General features: G+C 41.5%; 3 protein-coding genes across 5 annotated transcripts in view; 1 reads left to right on the top strand and 2 right to left on the bottom strand.

Annotated features, from left to right (window-relative positions):
- The window catches only part of nudcd2 (NudC domain containing 2), a 1,353-nt gene extending 54 nt beyond the window's left edge, over positions 1–1,299 (top strand). The window contains exons 1-4 of the mRNA XM_086105695.1: positions 1–275; positions 608–656; positions 721–872; positions 954–1,299. The exon at positions 1–275 is cut by the window's left edge and continues 54 nt beyond it. Coding sequence (XP_085961821.1) covers positions 87–275; positions 608–656; positions 721–872; positions 954–1,037 — 474 coding nt within the window. The 5' untranslated portion in view covers positions 1–86 and the 3' untranslated portion in view covers positions 1,038–1,299. The remainder of the gene's footprint in view (positions 276–607; positions 657–720; positions 873–953) is intronic.
- ccng1 (cyclin G1) lies at positions 1,268–7,901 on the bottom strand. The gene is made up of 6 exons (XM_086105694.1): positions 7,710–7,901; positions 3,803–4,066; positions 3,475–3,728; positions 3,312–3,390; positions 2,307–2,417; positions 1,268–2,214 (listed from the first exon to the last, which is right to left on the bottom strand). Exons 2-6 carry the CDS (start codon positions 4,064–4,066, stop codon positions 2,023–2,025), a joined length of 900 nt encoding a protein of 299 aa, XP_085961820.1. The 5' UTR covers positions 7,710–7,901; the 3' UTR covers positions 1,268–2,022.
- A 612-nt stretch (positions 7,902–8,513) lies between these two features.
- LOC147209588 (septin-8-A-like) lies at positions 8,514–19,176 on the bottom strand. Of its 3 annotated transcripts, XR_015100259.1 has the most exons (11): positions 18,985–19,176; positions 15,734–15,848; positions 15,432–15,627; positions 15,019–15,205; positions 14,787–14,948; positions 14,076–14,172; positions 13,819–13,987; positions 11,884–12,016; positions 11,633–11,820; positions 10,659–10,733; positions 8,514–9,543 (listed from the first exon to the last, which is right to left on the bottom strand). XR_015100259.1 is itself a non-coding variant. In XM_086105685.1 (10 exons), the coding sequence occupies exons 1-10, from the start codon at positions 19,036–19,038 to the stop codon at positions 9,489–9,491; spliced, it is 1,356 nt and encodes a 451-aa protein (XP_085961811.1). In that variant the 5' UTR covers positions 19,039–19,176; the 3' UTR covers positions 8,514–9,488. The 3 variants fall into 3 exon arrangements, 2 of the variants coding, with proteins under 2 accessions (XP_085961811.1, XP_085961812.1); XM_086105685.1 differs by lacking the exon at positions 10,659–10,733; XM_086105686.1 differs by lacking the exons at positions 8,514–9,543; positions 10,659–10,733 and adding an exon at positions 10,740–10,967.
- Positions 19,177–19,662: the final 486 nt, after the last annotated feature.

The following is a 19,662-nucleotide window of genomic DNA, read 5'->3' as shown; positions in this document are numbered from 1 at the left end:
TCAAATTATTCTTCCATTACACTGCGGGGTAAAATATAACTATTCATAATTTTTCATTGCATTCCGAAATAATCCTCGCGAACGAAATGTCGGTGCATTTTGATGAGAGGAGCGGGCTAGTTCCCTGTCAGACGAGCTGGGGCTCGTGGAGCCAAACCATGGAGGAGGTATTCATCGAAGTCAACGTGCCCCCTGGGACGTCGGCAAAAGAAGTCAAGTGTCATTTGGGAACCAGAGACGTCGAGCTGAACGTCAAAGGGACAGAAATAATGAAGGTTGGCTGCTGTCATTCTGGGAATGAACTCGAATTCAGCATGTTTGGGTTTTAACCATCATATTTCCAGTCGCCTTACAGGGCCATCTAGCAAAACATAGATGTGATCTGTAGTAATTATGCCTCAGATTTATATGGCACTTTATAGGACACTTGGACACTAAGTAATACATTTAATAATCAGTACCTCCTATGAATATGATGCATTTTAGTTCAAGTGTCTGTTTTTATCATGCTGTTAGATGAACAATTTGGTGGACTGTGATCAGCAAATGGAAATTGTATTCCAACCACCTTCTTGACTTTGTCATATCTCCATCCATATTTTGACAGGGCAGGCTATTCGGTGCAACTGTGTCTGATGAGGCAACGTGGACCCTTGGTAGGTTGTGATTTATTTTTTAGATGTATGCCGTCTGACTCCTCTTCATTCGTTTTATCCACAGAGGACAAATGTCTCATTCGAATTGTCCTGATGAAGACAAACCGAGAGGCGGGGAACTGCTGGTCATCTTTGTTAGAGGGAGAATACTGTGCCAATGCTTGGGTCCAGGACCAGATGCAGAGAAAGCTCACACTCGAGAGATTTCAGCGAGAGGTTGGTTGCTCTAGTTCTTGTACTCTTATTTATTTTCACCCAAACAATAATGTAAGAATGAATTGAACACCTCCACTCCAGAATCCTGGATTCGACTTCAGCGGTGCAGAGATTTCAGGAAACTTCGCTGGCGGTGGTCCGGACTTTTCCAGTTTACAAAAGTGACCTACACTAAAATCCCATATTGGGGGGTGTCAGGTTGGTCTAATGAACATTATTGTTGGTTTTAAAGCACACAGGACCTTCAGGTCCAATAATGTAAAGCATTTCAATGTCAGTCTTTTCTCCATTTTAAACAAAACATTTGGCAGAAATTGGGCCCATTAAGCAGAGTAATAGTTCTGTTCCCTTTTGACACATGTTGGTGATTTTGAAACGACAACAGTGCACTCACAACATTTCAATAAAGTTTTATTGAAAGGTACAAGTCCATTTGTAGATTGTATATTCAGTCCTTTTGAAATGTATTTGTTGGAACAAAGAGTGACACTTGTCATATTACACAAACAAACAGCAAAAGGAACTGCAATGCAAATTCCAAAATCACGTTTCAGACCAAAAAGGTTTCCAACTGAAATCAGAAAGAACATGTGGTATTTCACGCTGTGCCAATAAATCTATCAAATGGCAAAAAACTCATCCGTAACCACTGTGTCAGTACCTTCAACGTGCTTTATTAACGGAAAAAAAAAAAAAAGAAATATCACCTTGGGTAGGAGTGTGCATTCAAGACAGCTTAGCAACCTAGGGTAGAAGTTAAGGATTTTGGGCCCGATTTCTTGGTTCCATATTTTTGTTTCACAAAATCCTTCTCCCTCCTCTTCCACATGGTGGACTGAGGACCTAGGTGGTTCAATACTTATTAGCTTAAAACCAGGAACCCGTTCCAGGAAATACCAAACACCGTGGAACGGATTCAAACGACAACATAGTCGCACTCACACACCCTCGGAAGGAGAACTGAGCACAAGAGCTGTGGCTAATTTACTGCTTCTTGATATTGCATGAGGAAAGCCTTCTCACTTAAAGAACGCCATCTCACAGATGAGGATCTTTAAGTTAAAAAAAAAAAAGTGAGCTAAGTCACCTGAAAAGTTCCAGCCAATCACAGGAGACTGGGGGTTCAGGTGACAAGATGGCGGCTAAGTGTTTAGCAAGCCGACTCGGGTATGGTAGGAAGGTGAGTGATCTTGTAGTAGCTGTGCTTCAGCTGGCGAGCGGTTCTCCCCGAAATGGTCCAGCGAAGCCTCTGGCTGTTCGGCCTGGAGCACCTAGTGGTGGCGTATTCAGCAAGGCATTTGCCCACCAACTCACGCACACACACAAGATCGCCATCTCTGATCTGTTGACAAAGGGAAGGTGATCATTGTTTTTCAATTTTTTTGTTTACCTAAATACAGTATTACATTAATTGTTCAGATACATGGTACATACAGTCAGTAGCTTCTGTAGACTTTCCATAGCTTCAGAGAGTTGGTCCCTTTCCTCTGGGTCACGTTGGTCCTCCACCTCAAGACACAGGAGAGCCATGGCAAGCAGAGATGGCTGAGGCAAATCAGAAGAGACAAGACACTCACTTTGAGGGAGTACATTTCATCATCGATAACACTTAATAGTTTTTTTTGCCAAGTATTGGCAGGCCAGACTTGGTGTTAGCTTTGGTTGCGCTGAGTCCCGCTCTGCCCAAATGCTGTACAGTGTTCCACAGTGTTCAGTTTTGAGGGCCCCTGCTGTATTCATTCTATATGCCGCCCTTGGGTTCCATTTTAAGAAAGCGTAGTATTTCCTTGTACTGCTCTGCAGATCTGTCAATTTATGTTGCGATAAGCAAAAAGGATATTTTCTCCCCAAGGTCACGTTTGTCCTGTCTGGAGGAAATCTCAGCTTGGTTGACATCTCTTGAACTTCAACATAAGTTTTGCCGTTTGGTTCCAGTGCACCTTAGATGCTGCTGATTTTGGGTGTGTGCTATCTCATCTAAAGCCTATCTGCAATTTGGGTTTTCAGTTGGACAGTGATTTTAAATTGGGCCACCAAATTGGTGCTGTTGTTAAATCCATTTTTTTTAATCATCTTTGTCAGGTGGCTATAGTAATGCCTGTCCTTTCTCAACAGCAACTAAACAGGAATTCATCCCTTCATTACATCTCAGCTGAACTACTGTAATACACTTTGATTTGGAATCAACCAGTTCCCCCTCAGACATATCCAGTTGGTCCAAAATGCTGCTGCTTGCCTCCTAACTGGTACTTGTAAAAGGGAGCACATAACTCAAATTCTGGCCCCCATTCATATTTTAGAGTCATTCACCACCCTCTACGTACCTGCCCGGTGTCTAAGTTCTGTGGACCAGACACTACTGTAGGTACAGAGGACTAGTCGGGGTCCCGCATGTATGGTGTTGGCATGTCATGCGATAGCAGAATGAGTGGCACCTACCTTCATTTTGGAGAAGACAAAGGAGCAGTGACAAGCTTTCAATTGAGTCTCCAGTCTCTCAAGGCTCAGTTTCTTCTCGCTGTATAAAAACAACAACACATCTAAGAATTTGATTGTAATGTTTCTACTAAATTACATGAGTCAACCAATAACTTGTCATCACCTGTCTGCACCGAGTTGCTCCTGGACATAGCTGTGAAAGAGGCGAAGGAAGCGGAGGGCTGTGGGGGCCTTGACCTTCCAGTTGAGTTTTTCTATAATGATCTTCTCCATCCGCATCATGTCAGAAACCGTGAAGCGGTTCTGACTGATGCGGATCAGGTCATTGGCAAGGGGGATGTTCTTATTCTCTTCTGAGGACTTCACAGCAATGTAGAAGCAGCAGAGACCCACGCAGGACAGGTGCTTTGGTTGAATCTGGACAGAACAGGTTGAAAGTCATTCAGGTATTTTAGTGACAAGCTTGACAAGACAGGCATTACCGCACAAACCTTCATGACCGAGAGGAAGCGGTCGAGCAGGCTGATGGCCAGAGAAAACGTCTCAGAGCTGAAACCAAAGAACCTGCTCAGAGTGAGCAAGTCCTTCACCTCCAGGTCCCTCAATCTGCTCGTCATTCTCAGCCCATTGTCTGAAGCGCTCTCAATGATCCTCAGACCGCTGAGCTTTGGCTGGTAGCGGCCCTCCTGGTCTGTTAAGGCCTTCAGCTGGACTGCAAAAGGCAGTGTTCCGGGTCCTGTCACTGTGTCAATCATCTGTGTGCACAATGGCAACAATTTAGGAACAACTTGAAAATGAAGCCAACATCCACAGCCCTGATGTGCCGACGCTGCGCACTGAGGTTCAGGGGGAAAAGTTATGTTAATGAGCTAAAAAATATATATTATTCTCATTGTCTTATTTTGTAAATATACAGTTAAAAACTCAATTCCAATGAAGTTTGGACAGTGTATTGAACAAAATACAATGATTTGCAAGTTATGTTCAACCTATATTTAATTGAATACAGTACAAAGAAAAGGTACCGTATTTTCACGACTATAAGGCGCCATTAAAAGTCTAAAGTTTTCTCCAAAATGGACAGGACGCCTTATGATGCGGAGCGTCTTGTCTATGCGCTGAGTTCCAAAACCTGACTGACAGCCGACACGCTGTTTATATAGAGAAAAGGCGGAAGTGACTGTGGACAGGCATGCGGCAAAGAAGCCGGCCAATCAGTGAAGGGTGGGCGTGTATATATACACATATGGAGAGCGAGAGAGAGAAAAGGCAGATGTGAGTGAGGACAGGCATGCGGGGAAGAAGTCCGCCAATGAGTGAAGGGTGGGCGTGTAAGTGGACGCTAAAGGTACGCCCCAAGCAGGTACCAACACCTGTATAGAGTGTGGCTATGTGCATTGTTGCAAAACAACTTCGGCTTTGGTTTCTAAGAACCCCCGAAAATAAATTCTACAAAGAGACACGCCTACGAAGCTCAGTTCAAACTTCAAGCCATCGGTTATGCTTTTGGCATGCGTGCCCATCTCACAGCAGCGGTGAAAAACCAAGTCAAGCAAATGAACTCTGAGCTTGCCGTTATTCCCGGAGGCTTGACTAAAGAACTCCAACCGCTGGACATCGGCATCAACCGGGCGTTCAAAGTAAAGTTGCGAACGGCATGGGAACAATGAATGATCGATGGCAAACACAACTTTACAAAGAGTGAGAGGCAGCGCCGGGCGAGTTACGCCACAATTTGCGAATGGATTGTGGCTGCTTGGACGAACGTGTCTGCTTGCACTGTTGTTCGAGTTTTTGGCAAATCATTTCTGTGGAGCCACATGGCAATGAGAGTGACTCTGACAACGAGAGGGAACACGGCGTTTTTGATGGATTACCGGTACTTGCACAATTGTTCAATTCTGATACAGAGGATGAGGACTTTGATGGATTTCTGGGTGATGATTGATCGAAAAACGTGAGTACATTGTACAATGGCTAAATAAAATACAACGGAACTCAGTTTTCCGTTGCCTTTTTAAAAACGTGTTTTTAGCTTGTATCTGTATGTCTTGGCATGCTACCGTATGCTACAAACTAACGTGTTTTTAGCGTGCGCGCATGCATGCCGTATGTTTAAGCTGGCGTATGTTTTACCACTTTAAAATTGCGCCCAATAATACAGTGCGTTTTGTCTATGTGTAAAATACAGAAATAGCACCCATTAATGAGACTGCGCCCAACCATACGGTGCGTCGAATGGTCGTGAAAATACGGTACTTGATGTTCTAAATGATAAACATTGTTTTTAGCAAATATCTATTAACTTAGAATTTTATCGCTGCAACACATCCCAAAAAAGCTGAGACCGCTGTAAAAAAAAAAGACTGAGAAAGTTGAGGAATGCTCATCAAACACCTGTTCACCAGGCTAACTGGAAAGACAGGTGGGGGCTATGTATTCCGATTAGAATGTATCCAAATGTCTACAACAGGGGCCACCAACGTGGTGCCCGCGGGCACCAGGTAGCCCATGAGGACCACACCAATAGCCTGCCAGTGCTAGGATTGTGATTTGCTAGTAGAAGTACACTGGCAGGATTGTGAGACATCTTTAAGATGATCAGAGCCTGAAAATTAAAACCATTAAGTATTAAAAATAACACATTCTAATAATATTACATGTAATTTGTATAGCTGTTATTTCAATTTGGTAGCCCTTCACACAATCAGTACACATGAAGTAGCTCTCACTCTCAAAATGGTTGGTGACCACTGGTCTAAACAGAATGAAAATGCTCCACATGAACACCTCAATCGAAATAAAACTGTCAAACCCAAATGGATCTTCATTTGGATCAAAATTAGCCAAACGGTGTCTGGTCTGCATATGCTCCATATTGATGTAAATGTGTAGTGATGTTGTCGTATACAAATAGTGTCTTACCAGAGCTCATCTGCAACATGAGATGTTGTCTTGAATTGAATTTTTTAAATTTTAAAGTACTTTCAACACATTTTTATCCAGATGTCGCTTGAATAAAAGTGTGAAAATGATCACAACTATTGTGCTAAAAAGACAAAACAACTCCATTTTGATAAATCAACTATTAATCCAGAAAATGTGCATACAGGTGTTAGAGAAACATGCTGCCTGGCTTTGTCGTAAAAAAATGTGGGTAATAGTCTCGCCTGCCTGCAGTCCTGTCTCCCAGAAGATGCAGTTTGGTCAGATTGGCAAAAAATTTCCGTTGTTTTCCAAAGCAATAGCAGATTTTTACAACAGTTTTATTTTGATTAAAAGACAAGTCTGCTTTTATGGAAGACTACAGAAATCAGAATATTTACTGCGTAGAGGCTGAAATTCCACGGATTTGGTCAATTTTAAGTTACAAGGTCTTGAGTCAAGTAATTATTATAAAATAATTTACTCAATTGGTTGTTGATTAATCATTGCACCTACTCCAAATGTTACTGTTAATGCAGAAATAAAAGGTTAAATTCCTTGTAGAAGTTTCACAAATGAAGCCCTTTTGTATACATAGTTATTTAAAAAAACAACAATCTTCATAGTCTTATCCTCACTTTAGAGGTCAACGGGATTTTGTGGCGCCCAGTGTTATCCTGTATTTTTTTTTCTTAGACAGCCTTGAAAAGGCTTTTTGAACATTTGAGATTGCCACCCCGACCTAGTCTGTGTGTAATGTTCCCATTTATTCAACTCACAACCTGCCAACCAAATGAATGCTACGTCTTCTGATAACAATCTTGTTTACACGCAGTCTCTTGCAGACGCGACTTCTCAGTGCAGTTACAGTCTTCTGGTGGCCTTTTGCAACTGAACAGCTGTCAAACTGGGCTCAACTGGATTGGGGGGGAGGGGCGAATCAACGCAAAGATTAAACAGGGAGACGCTATAAAAAAGTTTCTTCCAATCAACTTAAATATCTCAATTTAAGGTCGCAGACCGTTGTGTTAGATTAAAATCCGGTTGTCGTGTTGAACGTTTCACAATCTTGTAAAGTGGGGGGCGTGAGTGAGTTGGGCCGTTCATGACATGTCCGGACATGTCGCTTGCTTACACAAAGCTAAGCAACAGTGCTAACACAAGGCCCGGTAACAACAACAGCCCACCAAGGTCATATAACCCTACTTCTAGGTAGTTATCAAAAACAAAACAGAGTGACGACTGTTTAAGAATGCCAGGCGTCGTGGTGATAAACAAGCAACTAAACGTACAGACGTTAGCTGGCAACAGCTAATGCTAATTATCCCTGAATATGAACATATTACAAACGATCAACAAAAGCTTTCACATTCTTCATAATTTGTGCGTTCAAATTATTTCATAATTTCTTCTGACGTCAGGTGTTAAAAACTGAACTGCTTAAATGAAGAAAAAATGCTTGCTTTCTCTTACCTTGGCTCAAGTTACGTTGGTTGTACAATTTAAAATAAATCCGTAGGGGTAGAAGTGGATGAATTAGGTGTAAAACACCCTAGAAAATGTGAGTGTGGACTTTCTTTTAAGAAAGTTTTAAGCATAGATTTTGTACTTGTCTATGCACACCCCCGACCCTTGGAGTAAGGCGACGGGGAAAAGGACAGATTGGGAGTTAATAGCCCTTAAAACCAGGCCCATGTCCGAACACGGCGAGCTTCATTGGTCATCGATGGTGACGTTCATTAATTCTGTAATTCTATTGGATAATTTTCTCGTCTTTCATAAATAAGCCCCGCTTTTTCTAAACAGGGGAACCAATCGCACGACGGGAAGAGAAGAGTCGCTTGGTGAACGCTGCTTCATACGGTCATTTTTGTGGACAGGATTCTGTTTAAAAAAATAATACTTTAATAATAATTTAAATATAGAAAAGACACAAACACCTAATTCAGTTAGAGACTATTCAATTCAAGACCGACTATACACACAAAATTTGGGCTAAATACTGTAAATGAGAAGATTATTAGGCAACACGATAATTAACATCATTATCAACCTCGACTTAACGTTTCTGAAAGTCATCATTTGTTACAAAAATGCAAGTGCAGCAAATTACTTGGAGGCTAATACTACTGACTGCTTTTTCAAGACGGACTTTGATCAACATGGACTGCTCGTGGTAACTTTCTGGTTGCAGGTCAATTTGTTTCTGAACACTAATTTTCTTTCAGGCTGTGCGCATTATGTTTTGATGTCAAATTACGGGACAAACCAGGTACATTTCAGTAAAGCTAGTCTTTATTACATAAGATCACCAACACAGCTCAAACATTTGAACGTACATATAAAGATCGCGCGCGCGTGTGTGGGTGTGTAAAAATTACTCGACCATACACAAGCGCAGTAAAATACAGTATACATTCATGAGCAACATCTTTAGAAGTAATCCTCTACAACAGTTAAATATACACTGTCTCATCATAAAAGTTACAATTTTGCCTGTATTTATTCATATTTATATTTACTGATAAGATAAGAAAACCTTTATTAGTCTCGCAATGGAGAAATTCCCAATTCACAGCAGCAAAGTTATCAAAGGAAGAAGTAGAACAACAAAATATAGGAGCTGCTGGAAAGGCAGCCACTCTCGCGGCGCCATTTTGGTGATATTGATATCTATTTCTAATGTTTAACAGTAGTTAAATAGTAGTAGTAGTAGTAGTTAAATCCAATAGTCATATTTCTATGCAGAATTGATGGCAGAGCAGTTTTATTGAATCATAATCGATCATAAATTGAAACATACACATTTCGAGTAATAACGTTAACCGTTAGTACAACAAGGTGCTGATTATGCTAATGAAAGCCTATTATTGTCTCTGCATAGTATTTAATTTAAATTATTTAATAAAAGGTATATAACCGTGTCCAAAAGTTCCATGTGATTTGATGGTACATAGAGTATTATGTATTATTTCACAGTGATATTAGTCAAAAGTACATTGCGAAAGAATGAAGGGCACATTAAAAACCAGTACTTTTCCATGGAAGTATGTTTCATTCTTGGGGAGATGGTTATTTTCATGCACATTCCATGTTACATAGCAGAGGGTCGAACACACGAGGAAGACTCCTGGCAATCCATTCTCGGCGATTTAAGTGCATTTCTCTTAAACGTGCTCATTCAAGTGTCAAAAATAATACACTTGCTTGTCCATCTGTCACTTCATGTTGGCGTAGTTAGTAGAAAGTCCTCTAATTCAAATTCCTGGATGAGGTTAAGGAACACGCAGAGGGAAGACTAAAGAAGCTAGGGGAAGAAAAGACAAAACATGAGCAATATACTGTACACTCTGCATGTTATTTGTTAGTTGTTAGTGAAAATGCAATTTACCGAATTGGCTTTAGAGGCACACCTGTTAATACACTCAAATGCTAGAGTCACATTCTGTATTAAAAACAGTGGCCGCAGTAAGAAGCCTTTGTTATGAGATACATTTACTGGCGATCCAATACATGCATTCTGAGTTTTAAAAGCTTATATTGAATTGCCACTTCCAGAGAAATAATAAAAATGGGATTATTATTGTAGTTTGCAGTGGTTCATAATGGAACTCTGCCATACTTTGAACTGTTTATAATATTTTGTTCAACTGCGTATTGTTTGATTATCATATGAATCATTCTGACAGTATATTTGCACCCATAGTGTATAGAAAAAGTCTAGCCACCGCTGTTCAAATGGCAGGTTTTTGCGGCATAAAAAATAAGATCAACATACATTTCAAAGATTTAAAATGGTTCTCTGTCTTTAAGTGTCACTTCTTTGTCATCGTTGCTTGTTATTGTAATACTTGTGTAGCTCATACTAATGGAGACAAATTCCATGTGTGTGTTTTACATACCTGGCCAAAAAAGATGATACTGATTCTGTAAAAGATTTGAAAACTTATAACAGGCTACTTCTTGTACACCAAAACTGGCAATTGAAGTGGGCGGTGTAGACTTTATCTACACTTACCTATTGAATCTCATTCAATTGCGCAAGTGTACCTAATGATATGACCAGGCATCATATAACTTTCTGTACATGATCAAATATCCCTAAATGGACTCCGAACGCTACTGTATACTGTTCAAGTCATCAATTATGAGATTATAAAAGTAATATAATAAAATGAATACATCAAAGACACTGTAGTTTAAAAAAAGATCCGTTCATTGTGATCGGCCCAATGAAAATTTTGAACGCTGATTCATGTCAAGAACATAAAATAACAGCTGCTACAACTATTGAACACAGCGCATTGATTTGTTTGGATGTGTCTCGCAGAGTCAGCATCAATACATTTAGCAAAGCTAGCGTTATCATCGGTAAGTACACAGTGGATTACAGCAGGCGCATTCATATTCAGGCTCACACACCACCACAGTCTCTTTGACCGACGTTGATGGTAGGACACATTCATGGCTTCCCTGGATGATTGTTCTGAAAATCAACTGAAATGGGACAAAGACACACAACAACAAAATATGGCGGGAAGCAATGAGACGTAGGATTTAAAACACAAAAGGATGACGTGACAAGGGATGGGATCTGTCTTTCAGGTTTTACACAGCGTTAACTCTTGTTGTTAATTTCCTTACACCCTAGAAGCCTTCACTGTTTTAATCCCGACCATCGGGTGTGTATATTTCCTGCACATAATTCCTCTTGACATATGGTGTGTCCTCCTGTGCAAAATAATTTGGTACTGTGAGGTCATCCGTGTCAGCAGTGAGACCGGTCGTATGTAAACACAATTGCCCCTGCCTGATACCGTCTGGCAGGTCAGCCCGCAGAGACAGAAGCATCAGGCTGTGTCAAACTGTGACACATCCAACTGTGTCCGGGCACATAGTGTCACTCTCAATCTGTCCCTGGATCAGTATCTGAGCAATACATGGCTCCTGGGAGAATGTCACTACCTCATTAATCACGCACAGTCTACAGAGGCTGCCGTGGAGAAAACTGTCCACGCTTGTATGATAGCCTTTAATCACGTACTGTATCTTTATTTGGCTTACCCAGCATGTGCAATTGAACTTCTAAGGTCAAACATAATCCATTCCTGAATGTTGGTTCACCTTTGGTATGTTCTGATTTAGCAACTAGTCATTATTTGTCATATCTTGCTATTATTTTTCAGACAAATTTCGTGAAATTGGAAAATTTTCTCTCAATTTGGAGGCCATGTGTTCCTACATTTGTAGGGCAAATTCCGAATCATACGACTTGAGGGATGTTCATCAGTTCCGGAAAAAATGTTTTTTATTTTTTGGGTTTTTTTTGGCCCCATTATTTTTTACATAGTAAATTAACAGCGTCACCAAAAAAAATGAAAGAAAGGGGAACTTACTTTTTCTTGTCCTTGTCCTTCTTGAGAGGTTGAGATGCACCTTGGAGAGCCTGGCCCATCAGTGTCTCTGCAGCAACCCTCCTCCTGTTGAAAGCATTCATCTCTTCCTCCAGCTCTCGTCGTTTCTCCTCCATGTTTTTCTTTTCTTCGTGGTGCAGTCGTTTGAGCTGCTCAAACCTCTCGTGGAGCTAAACACCAAGTACAAAATCAAAATCGGGCATAACTTTCCCTGGCGTATTATTGGAGCTAACCTCTTTTTCCTTTTCTTTCAGCTCTGCTTCGGTCTCTTTTACTTTGTTGACAAACATCTGCCTCATTCCTTCCTCCTGGTGTTGCAGTTCTCTCAGGAACTCCTTTCTCTTGGCTTCATATGTCTCCTGCAGGCTGCACAGCATGATAGTTGCAATTTTATTCCGTTTTACGTGATACTCATTGTCAATTTAGGTCACAAAATTAATTCACAGACTAGAGCGGTAGTGTTAAGATTGAAAAGCGCTATCAAATAGGGCTGGGTGAGAATGCAAAAAAATGTTGAAATCAAGATTAACAAACACAATTATTCATAATTGTCAACATTTTGTGTTTATTTAATGGACAAAACTCAACTGTCGAATAATTTGAAAGAACAACCCAGAACCGTCACCAGACCAAAAAACTTTAAAGGGGGCACATGAAATGCATTGGGGCGGGGCGGGGGGGGGGCAATTATTGCTGCCCTAAAAACTGCATGCATGTGTGGGTCTAATGCAGTGGTTCTCAATTATTTTCTGTCATGCCCCCCCAAGGAAGAGGAAAACATCTCGCGCCCGGCACGACTATAAATGGTATCATTTGTCTATAAAATTGTTATAAGTACACCTTTGCGTAACACTGTATCCTTATTAACGTATAAGAGAATAAAAAAGAAAAAAATATGGACCAAGTTTATGGACCAATTTACAACAAAGAATAGCTTTAGTAACTGGAACAGAAAAGATTTAAAGTGCATCTGAAATTCAAAAATAACATTAAATCCTTAATTTAACAATAAATATTTTTTGACTGACCATGTCAAACCATACGATACTGAAAAATAGAATTACATAAAATCAATAACAAATAATGCATTCAAACTAATCACCAACATGATCTCAGGAGCACAATATTTAAAAAAAACTAGCCAGCAAAACAAAAATATCTAAAAGAATTTGTGCTTTTTTTTTTTTAAATCAAAGCTGATGTCTGGATTAATGGCTACAATGAGCACGTTTTGCAATGCACAGCTTTTCGAAGCGAGGTTGAAGCAGGACACAGCAACTCTCGGCTCCTGCTCAACGTGTAGACCTGTATTTTAGTTTACTGAAGTAGCGGTCACAAAGCGGCATGATTGTTGGCAATATTCGGCACATTTTTGCTGAAAAAAAAAACCTCAAGCAGCTTATCAGCGTGATTGGGGTGTAATGTCTTTAAGTGACGCCTTAATTTATTTGGCTTCATGCTGTCCGCTACCAAAATCTTTAGACACAGTAAGCACATCGATCTTTACTCGTCTGCCACCGCAGTCACATTGAAGCCAAGCGCTACATACGCTTCGTCATATTTCCTCCCTTCGAATGCTCCCTGCGCAAACTCTGCCAATGAGAGCGCACCTGTCCTCTAACGTAGTGGAGGTGCAACTGCACGTTATTTTAAGACAGTAAAAAAATTAAAAAGCATGTTCCCCGAGGTCAAACGCGCCCCCCTTGATGGAGCCGCGCGCCCCACTATTTGAGAAACTCTGGTCTAATGGAACAGTGTAAACACACATACACACTTCGGATCACTTTGCGGTGATGATAGGCTGTTGCACATTAGATTCCTATCAGCCAGGACTGGCATGGAAATATACCGGCTGTTCAAGAAAATTAACATATTTTCCTCAAATTCCTGATTCGTCCCCATGCTTGCTGCTCAAGCAACATGGTGCATTTAGGGTTTCACAACAGTCGTAAGTTTCATCATTTTTCTTCAATTCTAATGGTTTTATCTTCATGAGAAGCCAAAATTTAAATCCCGATTACATTTCCATTCACAAGCCCATGCCAATGTAAATACAATCTCTTCTGCAGAGATAACAAATATTCATACAGTACTGCGAAGTACCAATACTTGAAAAGGCCAATGTACACTAGGTTGCTCGTGACAACGTTTTTTAAGCCTTATCTCACCTGAACGACTGGCTGTTGGGGTCTGCGTCCTTGAAGCCCATCTCCTCCAGCTTGCAACGGCGGTACAGCTCATAGTGGCGAGTGTGCGTTTGCTCACGAAGATCCTCCATATTCACGCGCAGCAGCATCTCCCTCAGTTTCACAAAATCACAGTGGTTCTCATTCTCCACTTGGGGACAAAAGACATACGAAAGAAATTCAGAATCTTAAATGACTGTTTAACATATGGAGACTTAAGACTCGTGAGTTGGACTCACCCTGTACTGATCCCCAGGGGTAAAGTCTTGCTTTGACCATTTTATTGCCTACTTTGACATCTTCCACACCGCCAACAACAGCAAATGGCAGGTGAGTCTGTAGTAGAAGATGAAAACCGCTGCGGTCACATTCTGAGCCGTTGTGCTATGTTGATGAATGGGTAGCCAAAATTGAGAATACTATGGCAACAGACGCTGCAATTCAAAATGTAATCATTCCGGGGCCAAGGACCCACTGTACTACTCATGTACCCCCGAGTGGTGGGAGCCCCCTCTTGCAAAAGAACTTGCACCATCTGGTAACTCCTCCCAGCATCTAACACTCATTTGGTGACGACTTCATTTGATGTTTAGAATTGTAAAGTTTAAAGATATCATAAAAATAAAAGATTGAAAGCATTAGCCATCTTTGACTCCGTCCTGTACAGTCTTGATGTCAACCCCAGAATTAGTTACGGTGCCAGGGAGACCATCAATGAGGCACCGAGTAAAAGATGAATAATCTGTCTCCTGCTTTTTGTGTCAGCCAGAGAGTGTTCCACATTGTAATAAAAGGTTGCTGCATACTGCACGTGTATTATGTATTGTTTATGCATGTATGCGTGCGTGCGAGAGTGTTTAAGACGGGGTGAGTGAGTGAGTGAGTGAGTGAGTGATTGTGTGCGTGCGTGTGTGTGTGTGTGTGTGTGAGAGAGAGAGAGAGCGACCCACATTCATGGAAGAGTTGATTTCAGCCACAGCCTCATCCTCAGTCGGAAACTGGTATATCTGCACTCCATTGCTGACCAGCTCGCTCATGATCTTGATTTTTAACCTGTCCAGTTCACTCCTTGACACGGTGTCTGCCTTGGCAATGACAGGGATGATGTTCACCTGCGAGCAAACAACAAAGCTGAATCATTGTACTGACTGAGAAAAAACACAAACGACATTGTGCGCTCACCTTGCTGTCGAGCTTCTTCATGGTGACAAGATCCAGAGATTTGAGGGAGTGGCCGTTGGGAGCGATGAAATACAGGCAGATGTGGATTCTCGTGTCATGGAAATTACACAGGGAACGTTTTATTTTTAGCTCTTCTTCGAGGTATGTTTCATACTGAGTGTCAATATACTCTACAATGGGTTTATAGCTGCAAAGGAAAGAAGAAAAACACTAACATTATTCATCATAAAAGGAAGGTGTTTTTATCTTGGTAAAACATTCACTAGTCATTCACTGATTTCAGCATTTATTGAGATCCTTTGTTCTTGCAATCACATATTTTTTCTAGTTCCATGACAAAAACAAATAACTCTAGGTACCTCCAAAAAAAGAAGACAAGAGTTCAAGTTCTTTTCATTTTACTGTACATTCACCTTTCTTCTTTGTTGATCTGGTCACCAAAGCCAACAGTGTGCACGATGGTCAGCTTGAGGTTGACGTTGCTCTCCTGTAGGTCGTACGTGTGTGGTCGTAGAAGCACGTCTTTCTCATAGTGGCTGGCCTCTTCATTTTCAAACCTTGTATTGAAAAGTGTGTTCATTAAGGTGGATTTACCTATCCCTGTCTCCCCTATAAGAAAAGCATGCAAACAAATGACAGGTGGTGAATGGACGGAAGGGGGGGAAAGAGTGAGTTGTGCTTTCTAAGACAAGATACATGTCAAAACCCTACTTGCCTATGCAGAGGATGTTGAAGCTGAAGCCCTGTGTGACTGTTTTGCTGACCAACTGATCTGGAAGACTGTCGAAGCCCACGTGTCCGCCGAGCTCTACGGTTCGTTTGTCTTCATTCTGAAGAGATGCAACACGACACAATAATCCCCCTCTAATCAAGGGTTCCGGGTTTGTGATCCTGCTATATTACAGACATGTGTTTGTACAGTTTTGTCACTCTATTTTGTTCTGCCTCCTGTTTATTTTTGATTTTTATTCCACTGTCAACCACTAGATGACGGCACACTATTTTGTTTGACACGAAATTTGACTCGTGAAGCAAAATAAAAAGCAAGTATTTTCAGATCATCCCAGCTTTTGCTGAATGTCAGTCCCTTTCAATCCTGATTTTTATGCCTCCACAAAGCAACGCTTGTTGGTTCATTTTTGTCATGATTCGGTTTAGGGACCAACAGGTGGCACTGTAGGCCTCCCCCGGCAGCTGCACACCTGTTGGTCATAGGTAATTAGGGCTTTAAAAGGACTCCCAGCCCGAACACTCAGGGTCGGGTCATGTTTGTTTGCTCTTGCTACTGTCATGTTTGTTCCAGTCATGTTTAGTTCATTGTTCTGTTTTAGCTTCAGTCATGTTTTGATCATGTTTTTGTTATTGAGAGTTTCTGCCATGGTGTTTGTTTGTTACTTTGGATTCGTTTTGTTCTGAGGACTTTGTTTAGGATTTAGTTTTCTGTTTTAATACAATTCGTCAAGTTCACCCTGCTCCTCCCCCCTGCCTGCTTTTTGGGGCACACCACCACCTTGCAACGTGACAATTTTATAGTGCATAGTAAAGAAACAGGATTTAATGAGCTCGGCTATTGATGTTATACCCTTCCTATCATTGCAGCTGTTATGAAAGCGCTATACAAATAAATACGGATAGTGTTGTGTTGTACAATGTGTTTTTCTTTTGGTAGTGGGGGGATAAAGTATAAACATCAAGTAACAGAGGTGGGCATCGTCAGTTCAGTGAGTCCGTCATTGAGCTCCCGTCAGTATTTCTGGCCAGCCAAGTCCATCCGAGTCATCGGCAACAGCCAAATGGCGTTGAGAACAGATTTACGGGACTACGTCACATACAGGTACCGCACACCTGACACGCAGCAAATGCAGAAAAAATAAAAGTGTTGCATCCCTTTCAGTCCCACACACCTCAATGACGTTCTCCATATTGTTTTTATTTCACCAGTCACCACACTGTCCATGTGTGTCTGCTGTTTGATTTTTTTTTCTTTATTTGGCTGCATGTCAGCTTGTATGGCACCTGTGTGTGATAGGAAATAACGATCTTGACGCCGATTGGTTATCGTCGAGGAGGGACAATAAGGGCCTACGTGGGTCAGTCTGAAATACTGACACAAACACGGACGGACTAACAGACCTTCTGTCAGTCTCGCGGAATGCCCACCTTTGTTCAGTAACATGCCATAATGTTTCAGATTACTACGACCTCTGACATCAGATTGGTAGTCTCAATGTCTAAAATGACACTATTCTGCAATGTTTAATTGCTAAAAGGCTTGCTGTAACAAATGTACCAAATTGGACATCTGTGACAATGAATAATTGATTGTCATGTATGTTGTTTACTGACAGACTATCAATTGATGTGCAGTGTTTGGATGCATAGTGAGATGTGCTGGTCCATGTAGATGGGAAACTGGCAATTTCAAGCGGCTCAGCATGAGGACTGGGATGTGTTCACTACAACATTCATCTGTATGGGCCTCTTCAACACACATACAAAGAGCTCTTTATCTCGATGTTGTTTCACTGGACGGGACGCTATCCAAGCTGCTAGCCTGGTGGTACCCATCAGACACCCGCTCCTCACAGTTCAGGGTGCCACAGTTGCTTAGCATACTTTTAAATCTCATATTTGTAAGAAAGTCAGAGCATTGCTAAATTTTAAAGCAAGTCACTTGATTGAGCTGCCACCTAAACTCTTAAATGCGTTGCTGCACGCTGTCCTGTATGGAAAACCATTGGAACATTTATTAGATTTCCTTGATATTTAGCTTTAGGTCCCTGTACTAGTGTGCTCTTTGTTTCAAATGAATTTTATGAAGCAACAACCACAGCTGAAACAAAGTTTTCTACAGAGATAAAAATTGACCAATTTTCAAAATAGTCACAAAGTCAAAAGCAATACAAACAAGAAACCAAACACAAACATTACTATCACCAGTAAAACAATTCAGCATCCTCATTCGCAAACTACAGTGCTGCACAAATAACACCAATAGGCATGCACTATTAGGCTCCTACATAGGAACTGAGTAAACCACCAACTACAAGCACCAATTGCCTACTACTACCTCCCTTACGAGTATGTCAAAGTGTTTCTGCTAGTGTGATGAACCGTCTTACGAGCGAGGAGAAACAGTTTACGAGTGCTTTTTGTGTGGTGGGCTAGAACTGGCCCCCACGCCATGAGAGAGTACTAGTAAAACATTTGTTCTGATGCGCCCGAGTCGTTCTACTCGTGCGCTGGCATTTCTGCACACTAATAGGACTTTGGCATTGCATCAAAAAAGCCAAGGTTGTGCTACAACAGGTAGTAGGCACCCGGGAATTTATAGAATGTGTGTGTGTGTATGTATGTGTGTGTGTGTGTGTGTGTGTGTGTGTATATCTATCTATCTATCTATCTATCTCTCATTGTCTTCTTGTCTGGCCTATACTACTCGTTTATTAGTGAAGTTTAATTACACAGTACAGTAGTGGCCAAAAGTCCCACTAGCAGTGGAAATAACATGACACTAATGTGCCAAATTGTCTAAGCAGTGAGGACAAGCGCTGTTATTACAAAGACCTTAAGTCGATGATATGGAATAAGTGCTCCAACGGTGGAAAAGTCGCAGATCATTGCTCAGTTTTCAAGCAAGTCATTTGACTGTGCTGCCATTTATCCTCTTAACTGCGTCGCCGCATGCTGTCCCGTGTTTCATTCAAACGAGGAGTTCCTCTTGACGCATTCCCGTATGCATGCTAGGTCCAGAGCAGTGTGCAGCACGGATTTATGCACGCACAAAAAAAAAAAGATGTCCCCAATTTTCAAACGACAGCGCATCATTTCTTTTTAAGTGCAGCCGCAGAAGAAAATCCGAATTTTTCACCGAGTCATTGCTCATGTTCTCAAAACGCCCCCATCTGTTCATGTACGACACTCGAGTGAGAAAACTCAATAAGCATGATCGATGGTCCTACTCACAGCGAAAACGTCCAACCCGCTGGCCGCCATGGTCACAAGTGTCTCCCTCCTCATCACAGACGCACGCTGCTGTTTATATATGGCCACTTGGAGGCAACACCCCGTCAGTACGTACTGGAGGACATGACAGCCGTCCTTCCACTGGCGAACCGGCCCAGTGTAGCGTGCACAGTGGAGGTTGTTGAGCGTGGAGTGCTGTACTGTAATCCCAAACTGTTTTACCAGTCAATGCCTCTGGGCGTAGCTGTTGCCATGGCAAACGAGATGTGCTTCAAAAAGACAATCGTACACGATCACATTCACACTTAGGGGCAATTTATAGTGTTCCATGAACCTGCCGTGCAGGTTTTTGGAATGTACTCCACACAGGAGGGCCGGGGCCGGAATCAAACCCTGCACCTCTGCGCTGTGAGGCCGACGTGATACCAGTCGATCATAGTGCCCGACTAGTATGTTTTATGTGTCCAAATAATATTTTTATTGTATTTTATCAAAACTAGCTGAGGATGACAACATTTTTGTGTTCTCTACAGGTATTTTGGGACTGAAAGGTAACAAGTCTCGAAGTTATCTATTCAATTCAAATATGTATATCCACCAGATACTATATACTAAAAAAAGGATGAACATAGATTTATCGGCGATGAATCATATGTATTCACTGGTGTGTATTTATGT

The sequence above is a fragment of the Hippocampus guttulatus genome, chromosome 2 (genome assembly GCF_054856545.1).
Source record: "Hippocampus guttulatus isolate MCC_2025c chromosome 2, RoL_Hgut_1.0, whole genome shotgun sequence".
Classification (NCBI taxonomy): Eukaryota; Metazoa; Chordata; class Actinopteri; order Syngnathiformes; family Syngnathidae; genus Hippocampus; species Hippocampus guttulatus.
The sequence above is the reverse complement of the archived record's forward strand: the minus strand, read 5'-3'. Positions and strand labels throughout refer to the sequence as shown.

Bases quoted from the DNA above. Each gene is read 5' to 3' on its own strand.
- ccng1 (XM_086105694.1), bottom strand. From the start codon at position 4,066: ATGATTGACACAGTGACAGGACCCGGAACACTGCCTTTTGCAGTCCAG. The intron at 3,729-3,802 runs GTTTGTGCGGTA...TGTTCTGTCCAG, and splicing joins GCTTCCTCTCGGTCATGAAG to ATTCAACCAAAGCACCTGTC. The intron at 2,215-2,306 runs GTATGTACCATG...CTTTGTCAACAG, and splicing joins GTCTACAGAAGCTACTGACT to ATCAGAGATGGCGATCTTGT.
- LOC147209588 (XM_086105686.1), bottom strand. From the start codon at position 19,038: ATGAGGAGGGAGACACTTGTGACCATGGCGGCCAGCGGGTTGGACGTT. The intron at 15,849-18,984 runs GTGAGTAGGACC...GCATCTCTTCAG, and splicing joins GCGGGTTGGACGTTTTCGCT to AATGAAGACAAACGAACCGT. The intron at 12,017-13,818 runs GTGAGATAAGGC...CATGCTGTGCAG, and splicing joins CCCAACAGCCAGTCGTTCAG to CCTGCAGGAGACATATGAAG.